This window comes from Petaurus breviceps, unplaced genomic scaffold (genome assembly GCF_028583685.1).
Source record: "Petaurus breviceps papuanus isolate PSGF00001 unplaced genomic scaffold, PetGlider_PUasm1.0 90919, whole genome shotgun sequence".
NCBI classification, from domain to species: domain Eukaryota; kingdom Metazoa; phylum Chordata; class Mammalia; order Diprotodontia; family Petauridae; genus Petaurus; species Petaurus breviceps.
The window spans coordinates 24846822-24860238 of NW_027187378.1; the positions used below are offsets into that span (position 1 = coordinate 24846822).

A 13417-nucleotide genomic window follows, 5' to 3' on the forward strand; every position below is an offset into this window, starting at 1 on the left:
GATCTCTTCTTATACTCTATTCATCTTTTTGTACTCATGGAAACCTGACTTTCTTTGAAAGAAAATAAGTCCCTAGTCTCCCTCTTTAATGTGACCTTACCAGCTTTCATGAGCCCTGAAACACCAGAAAGGGAGTCAATCTAATCGGACTCTTTCTCTTCCCTCCTCAAACCCCCAACACTAATCCATTCCTCCTTTTAACAGAGAACCTTACCTCCTACTTTATTGGGGGGGAGCCTTGATTATACACTCTGCTATACATCTGAAAACTCTACTACTCCATCAAGTTTCTAAGTAAAAGTTTGCCCTTTTCCTTGCAAAAGTTAACCCCTCAACTTGTGTGCTGGATCCCATACCCTCCCATCTCCTTGGACGGATCCCAGAAATCATTCCTTCTCTATAAACTTCAATTTCTCCCTACCTACTGGTTCATTGCCTAGTATCTATCACTATTGGGTGATATAGATATCACTACACACTATCATGTATACTCATCCTTAAAAAGCCTTCACTTTAAACCACCATCTCCTCAGGTTATTGTCCTACATCTCCCCCTCCCTTTCTCTGACAAACTCCTGGAAAAAGTTGTCTACACTGGCTGTCTCCACTTTCTCCCCACCAGCTTCTTGCAATCTGGCTTCCAACTCCACCACACTACTGAAATCGCTTTCTTTGAAGTCTTCAGGTGTCTCTTAATTTCCTTCACTTGATCATGTAGTGTTAGATATTGTTGTCTACCCCATCCTCCTACATATCCGCTCTTCCCAAGGCTTCTGTAACATTCTTCTCACCTGGTTTTCCTCCTACCCGTCTGACAGCTCTTTTTTAGTCTTCTTTGTAGGATCATCATCCATCTCCTGTTCCTCCCCACCAAGAGCAGATCTCCCCTAGGGTTCAGTCTAGGGCCATCTTTTCTTTCTCTTTCTGCTTTCCTCCCTTGCTGATTTTAGCTACTCTTCTAGGTTTAATTAGATAACTCACAAATTTGTATATCCAGTCCCAATCTCTCCTGAATTCCTGACCTCTAGCACCAACTGCCCACTTGATATTTTTCTCATATATAGTTAGCATCTCAAACTCAAGATGTTGAAAATGGAACATCTTCTTTCTCCTGTGCCTACTCTAACCTTATTTCTACTGAAGGTACCTTCCCTATCACTCAGGTTTGTAACACTGAAGTTTTCCTTGATTCCCACTTCTCCCTTCCCTTCCTTCAAAACCAATCCACTGGCAATTCTTGAAGATGATTCCATCCCTATGATACTCTTCATACCTGTCCCTTCTCTGAGTCCCAGGCAGCTATTGTCTTAGCTTAATCCTTCATCACTATTATGATAGCTTCTTCATTTGGTCACTCTACTTCCACACAGCTGACCAAATTATCTTTCTAAATCACAGATCTAGGTATATTATCTTTTGGAAAAACAAACAAAAACAAAACCTTCAGTGGTTTCCTATTACCACAGGATAAAATGAAGCCCACCCTTATCTCCTCCCCTGTTCTCCCTCCTGAAATTGCCTTGCATTTAACTTATCTGCATACATATTGTAGCCCCTTCATGATCCATGGGGGACTGGAAACTCCTTGAGGGCAGGGATGATTTTGTTTTATTCTTTGTGTCTCTAGCATATAGCACTGGAGTGGTTAATCAATGTCAGTTAAATTGAATTGACTCACCTCTGGGGATAACTGACCTATGCCCTTAAGAGTTAAAACGACTTGTTCAAAGATAAAGCAATGAGTCTGAGACAAATCTGCTAATGATACCTGTGGCTCCTGACTGTAAGACCAAGAAACTTTCCACTACAGTGTACTACCCTTAACAAATAGGTAATCAACATTAAACTTAAAAGGTTTTGCGCAAACAAAATCAATGCAGTCAAAAATAGAAGGAAAGCAGGAAACAGGAAAATTATAGAGCAAGTTTCTCTGATAAAGGTCACATTTCTAAAATATATAGGGAACTGAGCCAAATTTATAAAAATTAGAGCCATTCCCCAACTGATAAATGGTCAAAGGATATGAGCATGCAATTTTCAGGAGAAATAAAAATTATCAATAATCATGTGAAAACATGCCCTAAATCACTATTGATTAGGAAAATGCAAATTAAAACAACTCTGAGGTATCATCTCATACCCATCAGATTGGCTAACATGACAGAAAAAGAAAATGACAAATGCTGAAGGGGATGTGGAAAAATTGGCACACCAATGCACTGTTGGTGGAATTGTGAATAGGCCCAAAAAAACCTATAAACTATGCATACCCTTTGACCCAGCAATACCACCACTGAGTCTATATGCCAAAGAGATCAAGAAAAAAGGAAAAGGACCCCGAGGTACAACAATATTAATAATAGCTCCTTTTGTAGTGGCAAAGAAACTTAGGGGATGTCCATCAAGTGGGGAAATGGATGGACAAGTTTATGATTGTGATGGAATACTGTAATATCTTGTGCTGTAAGAAATGATAAAGGGAATGATTTAAGTAAAACCAGGGAAGAAATATAAGCTGAAACAAAGTGGAGTGAGCAGAACCAGAACATTGTACCTAGTAGCAGCAATATTGTAATGTTGATCAAATGTGAAAGACTTAGCTACTCTGATGAATACAATGATTCACACTTCCAAAGAATTCATGATGAAAAATGCTGTCCACCTCCAAAGCAAGAACTGATGAACTCTGAGTGTAAATTGAAGCATATATTTTCCGCTTTCTTTATTTTTCTTGTGTGTATTTTTTACAACAAAGCTAGCATATGCTTTGCATGACTTCACATGTGAAAAAGGACAGGTAATCAGAAAAATGTTGACCAAATTCAGACAAATGGTCCATTTGTCCCTAGGATTATATTCTGTCTCTGGTGCCAAAAACTCTCAACAATTATCATCCTTCCAGGTGCTTCATTAAGTGAATGAATATCTCCACCCCACTCCGACCTTCCATTCCTACCATCCAACATTTGGTACAGACAATTCATACCTTCTTCCCGCCCCATACTCCCTCCTCTTAGCCAAGGATACTCTTATCATTCTGAGTATATCTCTGGCACCAAGAGAAATTTGGTGAGGCAAGAGAGCTTATGTCTCTCTGTCTTTGCCTCCAGTGTCTAATCCAGTATTAATCATATGGCAATAGGAGATGGGGATAGAGACTGGACCTGTGATGTCACTGACACATTGAATATACTCTACTATCCAGTGGTATTGGCTTCCTTGCTGTTTCCCAAACATGCCTCTCCATCTCTTGCCTCCACTCACTTTTGCTGGCTATAACCCATCCCTCAACAGAGGAGTGCCCCCCATGCCTGGGAGAGGGAATTCTCTCTCTTCCATCTCTGCCTCCTGACTTCTTTTAAGTCTCAGCTAAAATCCTACCTTCTGTAGGGAAGTTTTCCTGATCCCTTATAAAGCTAGTTAGTGCTTCCACCCTGACAGTATCTCCAATTTATCCTGTATATATTTTGTTTTTATGTAGTTGTTTGCATATTGTTTCCCCAATTAGACTGTGAGCTGTTTGAAAGCAAAGGATTGGGTTTTGCCTTTCTTTGTAACTCCAGCACTGAAAATAGCAGCTCAAGAGAGTAGGCACTTAATAAATGCTTATTGACAACAACCTAGAATTCCCAGATTCTACCAGTGGAACTCAGCACCTTCTCTGCAATGCATTGTCTTAGAGAATTGCTATCTCTGGAACACTGAGGGTCACATAACTAAGTATCAAAGGCAGAACTTGAAGACCATTCCTCATGGCTCCCTACCCAGTATGAGACAGTGCTTCTCTGTAATAATAATGCCTGTCCATTTATACAGGGTGTTCCAAAAGTCTTAATGCAGTTTTAAAGTAAAACTGCACTAAGACTTTGGGGCCAACCTCTATACTGCTATAAGGCATGTAGAATTTGAATACGGTCTTCCTGAATCTTAGTCTAACAGTCTATCCACTAAGCTAATATCTGTAGACACTGTAGTATTGGTTGCCCTGTCTCCGGGGTCTCTGAGAGATATCACTATATAACTGAAAAATAGTTTGGGGGAGCTTGGTATCCCTCAACCCCACACCATCAACTCAAGAAATATATATTGTTCACCTAAGCCTTCCCCAGTATAATCCCTAAACAAAATTATGTTTATCAACCACTCAGTCTCCATCCAAAGAGGACATGATCTGACCTCTGCCTGCCAGGGTGGCTGTCCTCAAGCACAGGTCTGACCATGTCACCCTCCTGCTCAATAAACTCAAGAAGATCCCTATTACCTCCAGGATGTAAAGTCCTCTGTTTGGCATTTAAAGTTTTTCATTTAACCTGGCCCTTCCACCTTTTCATCCTTCTGACTCCTTACCAGGGGTGGGAAACCTGTGGTTTTGAGACCACATATGGCCTTCTAGGCCCTTGGAGGCAGCCTTTTGACCGAGTCCAAATTTTACGGAACAAATCCTTTCATTAAGGTGATTTGTTCTGTGAAGTTTAGATTCAGTCAAAGGACCATGCTTGAGGACCTAGGAGGGCCACATGTGGTCTTGAGGCCACAGGTTCCCAACCCTTGCTTTATACCCTTCCACCCATTCTAATTTCCAGATACACCTACTGTTCCTTAAGTAAGACACCCCACTCTCCAGACTCCACTCTTTTGCACTGGCTCTGCTCCCTGCCTCGAATGTCCTCCCTTCCCCCTTCCTCCTCTGAGCCTCCTCAGCTTTCTTCAAGTCTTAGCTAAAATATTACCCTCTAAAGGAGACTTTTCTCAGCTCCTTTCCCTCAACCTCAGCTGCTCATGCATTCCCTTTTGAGATTAACTTCCATCTATTCTGTATATGGTTTGTTTGGACCTATTCTAGGTCCAAACTCAGAATAGGAGTCCTTTTGTGTCATGGACCTCTTCTCCAGCCTGGTGAAGCCTATGGGGTCCTTTTCAGAAATACAAAGAATATAAAATACATAGGAAAACAGTTATCAAAATAGTTTTCTAAATTCATAGTCTCCAAGCTAAAAAAAACTCTGGATTCATATGTAAGCTCTTTGACAGCAATAACAGGGTTTTTTGGGGGAGAGTTACCTCTTTTTGTATCCCCAGAGCTTAGCAGGATGCCTAGCATATGGTGATTAATGAATGTTTTCTGATTGATATTGATTGCCCAAAATGGCTTTCCTCGTCCCGTTTTCTTGGCTTTCTCTGCCTCCATCTGAAAATTGCTAGCCCTATGTTCCATCCCCTCAGGGATAGTCAGTCAGTAAACTAGCATTTATTAAATGCCTACTGTATGACAAGTACTAGATTAGACTAAGCTTGGTTCTCTCTAAGGACCAATCAGATAATGTAACGAATGAATCCCAACCCACCCTATCCTAATTGCTAGCAATGTGATTTTTAAAAAAAGAGAGAGCTAGGCAAAGCAAGTCAGAGTCTGGACAAATTTGGCTGAGGAAGGCATCTTGGAGGGTGGGGTGGGGATTGAGATATAATGTGGAGCCCTCAAATTACTTCATGCAGGCAATTATAATATAATAATAGAATTTATACAGTGCTTTTTAAGGTTTTCTAATAGCTTCACAAATAATATCTCATTTTATCTTCATAATAACCCTGGGAGGTAGATGCTATTATTATCTTTGTTTTACAGACGAAAAACTGAGGCAAACAGAGGTTATGACTTGCCCCAGGCAGGGTCATACAACTAGAAAGTTCCTTGGGCTGGATTTGAATTCAGATCTTCCTGACCCCAGATCCAGAGTTCTATCTGCCCTGTCTCCTGGCTGCCTACTTTTCCTCTTTAGGAAGTCAGCCCTTCTTCATACATCCTCCCTGCCTTACTCTCTCACAACTGGACAGAGATGGAAGAGACTCAGAAGAACCCAATGTATATTCTACCTTGTAAGGAATAAGGTTGTCTTCTGTGAGCTTTGGGGATAAATTGTGTGCTGATTTAAATTAGTCTGATTTTTGAGGTGAAAGGAACACTGGCCTCTTCACCTTGCTCTAGCTCCTTGTTTGTCCCTCTGGTCTGGGGAAGAAATGAGTTAGCTCAAAATGGGTGGAATACCAAAAACCAGCAATGCCATCTGCAGAGTTCCTGATTGGCTAAGAGTAAACCTGAGACAGTTAAAGGATCAATGGATTCTATACAGAGAACACAGGTTACCAGGGATCTATGGATCTATGGTTGTTACCAACTCCAGTCCCCAAAGCAGTTTAGTTCAGAAGACCAAGTCTTCTCTGATTAGCCTGGACCCTCAAATCTTCTATCCAGACAATCGTAGACCATCTGTGCTGGAGCTAGGGAATTATATAGCTAGGCTGAATAGCTTAGGAAGTTTAAAGACAAACTAATTTGGAGCTAGGTAGATTTATTTGTTGGACATTTTAAATTACCTTACTCTGGTGTATTATTCCTGAATTTGCATGTTCTCTTTCCCCTGGTGAATAAGCTCTAGAAAAGTCTCTTGGGGTATACGGAGGGAGCTGGAGAGGTACTGGGTAGAAGCAAGTGAAAAGAACTGGTACTGGGAACAGAGAAAGAACACGTGGGGGGGGAGGGGATGGTGCTGCTGCAAGGGAAATGGTCATTGCAGTTTAAGCATGAGAGCTCAAGATGTCAAACTGCCTTAGGAGCCAAGAGAGTCAGGAAGCATAGTGCTTGAAGTCGCGAGTTCAATGATTAGGCAAATTTAGAAGGTAATGGAAGGTCAAAATACTGGGACTATAGACAAGGTTCCCTAGGGAGCAGGTCCCCTGGGACATCGAGTCAGGCCCAAGACTGGATGTTTTATTTTCCCTTCCCCCAACTTTTTTTTATTTTATTTTACAAGTAAATTGGTGTTTGTCTTCTGTATTTGAGCACCCGATAAAGTCTGTGTTTGCCCAGGTCAAAAGATTACAGCTTATTGTTCAGTTACACCTGCCTCTACCTTTCAACAGGAACTCAAATAGAATATAGCTTTTTAACTTACTTGTTCCCTTCCTGACAGCCAGGGTCCCAAATACTCGGCAAAGTCTAGCCTGGAGATTGCCCGCAGTAAATGAGTACAAAGAAGGGGACCTGATTCTGCCAACTAGAGGAGGGGAGAGGAACATGCTCCATTCCCCTACTCCTTTAGAGCTTTATTCATGCCCTATGGGAGAAGTAAGAACCACCCCCCCCATATTCCTAGGAAGTCACAAGGCAATTGGTCCCATTGTTGGACACACATCTCATTTGTCCTCTTCTAAAGCTGAAAGGAACCTAGAGAGCCTTCTCTGAAGACACCAGTAGCTACTCTCACTTTCCCTTCTCCCCTGTGTTCTAACAGAACTATCATCACAGTTGTCCCCAACAGAGGAGCACACCCTTAGCCCACTCCGTCCACACGTTCAGCCTTGCCAATCCACACGTGGGAAAAAATCTGCCTATCCCACCCTCCATTCTCTTTGGCCAAGGCCGTGGGACAGGAAGTCCCAGAGACACCATCCCAGAGCCCCCACAAGAAGGGCAGATACACGGTCTTTGTCTTCCCACTGTTCTTAAATTCCCTTCCCAATTCAGCAATAAGGCTGGATTTCCCAGAGCTGCTCAGGGCCTAGGGAAAAAACAGAGCTGCTCCCTCTTCATCTCACCCAAGGCCCTGAGACCTCAGTGCTAGGAACTGGGGAAGAATGGGCATAATAGTCTCCTAGCAGTTTTCCTGGGCATTGAGCACACAACTTCCTTATTAAAAAATATCCTTTATTGTTTAAAAAAAAAAAGCTCAGACTTCTTAGAAACACCTGCATGCGGCGTTGCTGGGTCAGGACAAAACAGGAAAATGCCACAGGGCGCAGATAACAAGACGAGAAAGCATAGTTTGCCTGGTTGTCCCTTCCTATAGTCTGTGGCTCCACAATGGTGGCCGTGTCTACTCCCCAGGAATGTTCCTCACCTTCCTTCTGACTGCTACAGTCAAGGCCAGTCTGTCCCTCCTCCCACAGAAGACATTCTCTGGTCTTGGTGGTGCCCATTTATCTAGTCTCTCCTAAGGCAGGGACCCTCCTCAATTCCTTTCTTCCCTTCACCAAAACCAAAACTCCCTAGAGGTATCAGTCTGCGGCCAGAACCACAGAAGTGCTAGAAGGCAGTCGGCACTACAGAAGTGCCCACACCCATCTAGGAACTGAGTAGCCAAGTGGGCTCCAGGTGTCCATTACTACAGGAGTTCTGTATCATAGGCAGATAGCCAGACACTCCCCTGGGAGGGCACTGGGGATATCATTCATATACTCTCAGTTGTACCAGACACCACGTTCAGAGACTGGGAAGGAATCAGAAGATAAGCTGCTTTGAGACTTCCCAGCCACAGAGGTGCAGAACCACAAAACTCAGTTTCTGTTGGTGCTGATCCCAATGTACAGGCTCAGGTCAAAATGGTGAAAGGTTCCAAAGGCCAGGGCATCCCGGATTCCAGGAACCTGACTTCCCTAGCACTTCCACAAGAAATGCAGGACTCCCCTCACCTGCTCTTACAACAGCAGCCCAGTCCAGTGCACAGCCCCCATTCCCCTGAAAACTCTGACACCCATCTATCATGCATCCCTCTCACTTTGTTCCCACAGACCAGGTATTTTTAGCTATCTTAGGGGAAATAATTTGCCTGGCTGATGACAAAAGACTTATCCAGTGTCGGGGACAGACGGCAGCAGAGGAAACTCCTAGTGTTCAGGTGAAATGTCAAGAAGTTGTCATGCAAAATAAATAACTCAAACCTTTGGAGGTAAGAGGAGCACATTTTCAATGAAACCCTTTAAAAGAAGGAGCCACTCTCTTCTTTCTTTCTCTTGGCTTCCGGCTTTTGGGTAGGGATTCATACAACACAGGCACAGAACTAAATTCCATAGGAAGACAGGTGGTGGTAAACACAGAGAAAAGGAGATTTTTATATCACCGGATAATCACATTTTCTATTTCTCTAGCCCGTTCCCCCACAGAGCTCAAAGCTTTTTCCAAACCCTTTCATCTTCTTGCTGTGAGTAGGCGGCAAGCTATTGTTGCCCTGGTTTTTGCAGAGGGGGGAGACTGAGGCACCGAGTAGGGAAGTGCCTGTGATCCAGGCTCACCGGGTGAAGCAGAGGCAGGGCATGCTGACTCCCACAGGAGACTTAGTTGAAGGAACAAAGCACAGGCTCTCCTGACAAGGAGCCCCAAACCAGAGGAAGGGCAGAAAAAAGGGAAGCGCAGGATACAAAACCGCCAACAATTTTCAGAGCCCTGCAGGGCAGTGGGTACTGTTGGGGAGGGAGGATGTGGTTCCACTACGGCCTCAGATATTTGCCTTCCCTGGAAATGTTCAAGTCTGGCCTTCCTTGCTCTTTGGAAACATTCCCAGGTAAGTGCCCTCCCAGGGAACTCAGACAAGGCTGACTGGGAAGCCAGGTTCCCTGAGAAGGGAAAGGTACCCAGCTCTACTGGGGACTGCAGGGCTGAGGAAAGAAGCTGTCTCTTTTTCACTGTGAGGTCTTCTCCAGGATATGGCCTCTGATCCTGATCTCCCTCCGCCTCACCCTCTGCACAGAGTGGAAAGCAAATGCTCCATCCCACCAAGTTCTGGAAAAATCAAATTATGCTCCAGGACACATACACATACATACATACTCACAAACACACACTCATCCACACATAATACTCTCCTTAGCAGGCTCCCCAGTTGATCAAGAAGAGGGGGATTCAAAGAGCTTAGGGCTGCAATCAGGTACCAGGTAGAGAAAAGGCCACTGGGAGCTACCCAGCCCGATGGCTCCACTATATAAAACAGGGCAGGTTCAAGGACCCTAACTGGGACCCCAATTCACCAAGCTGTCTGAGTCCATTGGCGACAAAGGATCCTGCGGAAGGCCCTGCGGAAATCCTGGTTGAAAATTGTATAGATGACGGGGTTGAGAGAACTGTTGCAATAACCAATCCAGAAAAAGAACTGGAAAAGGCCATGAGGAACCTTGCAGTGCTGGGGGCAGATGGCTCCTAGGCTATAGCTGAAGAAGAAGGGGAACCAGCAGAGGACAAAGACTCCAATCACTACAGCCAGCACGAAGGTGAAGCGCTTTTCTCGGTTCATCTGGGTCCTACGTCTCCATGGCTGCAGCCCCAGGGAGGCAGGTTGTCGGGCCAAGAGCACCTGGCCCCGGAGTGTGGCCAACATCTGGGAGCCCTGAGGAGGCTGAAAGTTTGGGGTTCCCTGGGGAGAGGAGGAAGTTGGAAGGGCTGGAGGCTCACACTCTTCTTCCTCATCTTCTTCCTCTTCCTCCTCCTGCCTATGACTGCCATCCTCTGGCCCCACAGAGCTCTGGTTGGGAGGTGTGGAAGGTGGGTCTCCAATCTGTTCCCCTCTCTCTCTCTCCCCAGGAGGCTTGGAGTGTCCATTGGCCTCACTCACAGCTGAGAGAACAGAGGGTGGTAGTTTAGATATTGCAGATGCCCCACCAGGACCAGAGGTCCCAGTGTCCCCATCACCAAGGGCCCGCTTGCCATGGGGGCCCTGGCGGTTACGTCGCTTGGCAATTAGGTAGATCCGTAAGTAGACCAGGATCATGATGAGGCAGGGTGCAAAGAAGGAACCAATGCTTGAGGAGAGGATGTACCAGGCCTCCTCATTAAGTTTACACTGGGGCCGGCCTCCAGATTTCTTGCCCTTGTCACCCTTGTAGATAAGTGGGGGCAGAGAGATGAAGGCAGCAATAAGCCAGACAGTGAGAATGATGCCCTTAATCCTTCGGGGGGTCCTCTTGGAGTTGTACTCCAGGGCACGGCTCACTGACCAGTAGCGGTCCAGGCTGATGGCGCAAAGGTGCACGATGGAGGAGGTGCAGAAAAGGACATCCAAGGCCAGGTAGACCTCACACCAGGTGTGTCGGAAGTACCAGTATCCCAGCAGTTCATTGGCCAGTGAGAAGGGTATGATGAGGGTGGCCACCAAGATGTCAGCTGCAGCCAGGGAAACCAGGAACAAGTTCTGTGGGGCTCGAAGGGAGCGGCTAGTCAGCACGGCCAGGATGACCAGTGCATTGCCAAAGATGGTGAAGAGGATGAGAAAGGTGATGACGGCTGCGATGGCCGCCGTGGCCTGCACAGAGTAGGGCTCTGGGCTATCCATAGCAGAGGACTGGAGTAGTCCAACGGGATTGCCAGGGAGAGGCTGTGAGTGCCAGCCCTGCCCCTTTCTGAGGGACAATCTGGAGTTAAAAGCGGGACATCCAGCAGCGGGGGGCTGGAGAAGGTGGCAGTCCCTGGGGTTGGCACCCCAGGGGCTAAGCCGGAGACCTGGAGGACCAGCCCATTCCGTCCTGGGACGAAGCGCAGCAGTCCGCCCCCAGTACTGGCTAGAGGTCGGAGGTGGGGTGCAGAGGAATGAAGGCACAGTTTCTTTCAGCAGCTGCGGCTCTACATTCTCCTCTGGGCTTAGGCTGCTGGTTTCCCTCTGGTCTGCCAGAAGTTTGTGAAGTTCCTGGGGGCTTCTGCCCCTTCCCTTTTGGGCTGCCCCCAGCGGTGCGCTCTACTCCTGGGGAAAGTTGCGACCTCCGGACATGAGGCTGTCCCAAACCCAGATCTGGTGGACTAGGGGTAGGAGGGCAGTGAGGGGGGAGCTCCGACCATCTCCTGCTCCTCCACAAAAGCGCTGTGAGAGGTGCAGGCTCTCTCCTTTCCAACCCTGAGCGGAGCTGGAACCGTGATGTCAGGCGAGCAAGGCAGGCTTGGCAGGCAGGCAGCGGAGCAGGCAGCCCCGGGCAGGGGGAGTGGAAGGGAGGAGACGGAGTAGGGAGGAGACGCGGAGGGGAGGGAAGGAAAGGAGTGGGGGGAAGAGGGGGGGAGGAAGAGAGGGAGGGAGGGATGGAGAAGAGGGAGGGAAGCAGGGATGGAAGAGGTGGGGAGAAGGTGAGCACGGCCAAAGGGCGGACAGCCCAGGAGCCCGCAGCAGCGCAGCCTCCTCTTGGGGAGCTCCGCTGCCTCCTGCGCTCTTCCCCTCACCCTAATTTTTGGAGGGCCACTGGCGAGGGGTCCTGGGTGGGGGGGAACTGGGTGTGGCGAGCTTGCCTGCAGCCGTGGGGCTCGAGGGAAGGGAGAGATGCGGGGAAGACTGTTCGAGGGGAGTGGGGGTGTCAAGAATGCTGAATGTCGAGCGTTACATAAGAGGGGGCTCAGGACGTGTGGCTGCAGAGGTCAGTCAGTTGAGGTGGGGCGGGAGGACGTGGGGGTCGGTTGGATTGGGGAGAGGGGCTGGGAGTGGGAAGCCAGGGCTGGGCCATCTATGCGGACTGGGCGGCCCCGTGCAAGGGGCGTGGGGAGAGGGGGGAGCCGCTTGAAGCCTGGGGTGTGGTGAGACGAAGGGGTGGCTTGCACTTGCAGGCGGAACCCATCTAGCCTCCCCAAACGTGGGGGCCTGAGGAGGAGGCGGGGGAGAGGCAACTGGTACCCTACTGCGTTGCCCTAGCTCTGGGGATCCAGAAGGAAATTTTGGTGGGCACACAGTCCCCAAAGACACCCGACTTTTGGCACAGAGACCACCGCTGCCCGCCCCGCTAGGCCGGGAACCTCCTCGTGGAGCGCAGGCTGAGCTCAAGACCCTCTTAGATCGCCGGTTAGAGAGCGCCCCCTGCTGCCTTCGGAGCGCCCAGGACCCCCCCGCCGAGGCTAGGGCTCCCTCCAGACACCCCCACCAAAGGCAAAGGGGCGAGACTTCCATCTCTTCTTGGACATCTAAATGCTCCCCCAGCTCAGAAAAGCAACAGGAGAGATGCTCAGGTTTCGGAATCTGCAGCGAAGTCGCACGAGCAAGTTTTTCCTCTCTCCCTCAAATGGGGTCTTAAGATGCAAAGAAAGAGCAGATCTCGTTTATTTTCCCTAGGTGACCTTTCTTCCTCTCTTGCCCAGCTCGTGCCTCAGTTTCCCTTTTTATTCAGGCCCTCCTGCCCTCTCCCCCAAGAGTCTGAGAAATACACTCTCTGTTCTCAGTCTGACGACAAATGAGATAAGACATGTGCTGATCTGGTCCCATGGAAACAGCCCTAATAATTCATAGTAACGATAGGTGAAGAGAAGGCTGACCTGTCATCCTGTGTCCCTCTGACCCATGGACAATAGTGTCTGCAAATGGAAGGTGATGTGGAGAAAAATTAATAGGATGGATTCTTTCTTTGTCCTGCCCCCTTCCTAGAAGCAGGGTCCACATCACTCTCACTCAATAACTCCTCCCCCACCCCATACCACCTATAGGTGAGGGAGAGAAACACCCTGCAGCTGTAGTGCCCTGCAATCTCTGCAAAACACTTTAAACAGCTCTGGGAGAGTCTCAGTCTCAGTGCTAGACACTAATGGATTGAAGGGGAAGAGTTAAAAGAACATCTTTAACTTGATACCTCCAGCCCCAACACACACACACACACACACACACACACACACACACACACACACACA

General features: G+C 47.5%; 1 protein-coding gene across 1 annotated transcript; it reads right to left on the reverse strand.

Annotated features, from left to right (window-relative positions):
* Positions 1-7708: 7708 nt before the first annotated feature.
* Positions 7709-11697, reverse strand: ADRA2B (adrenoceptor alpha 2B). The gene has a single exon (XM_069075604.1). The coding sequence runs from the start codon at positions 11097-11099 to the stop codon at positions 9798-9800; it is 1302 nt and encodes a 433-aa protein (XP_068931705.1). The 5' UTR covers positions 11100-11697; the 3' UTR covers positions 7709-9797.
* Between the last annotated feature and the right edge of the window lie 1720 nt (positions 11698-13417).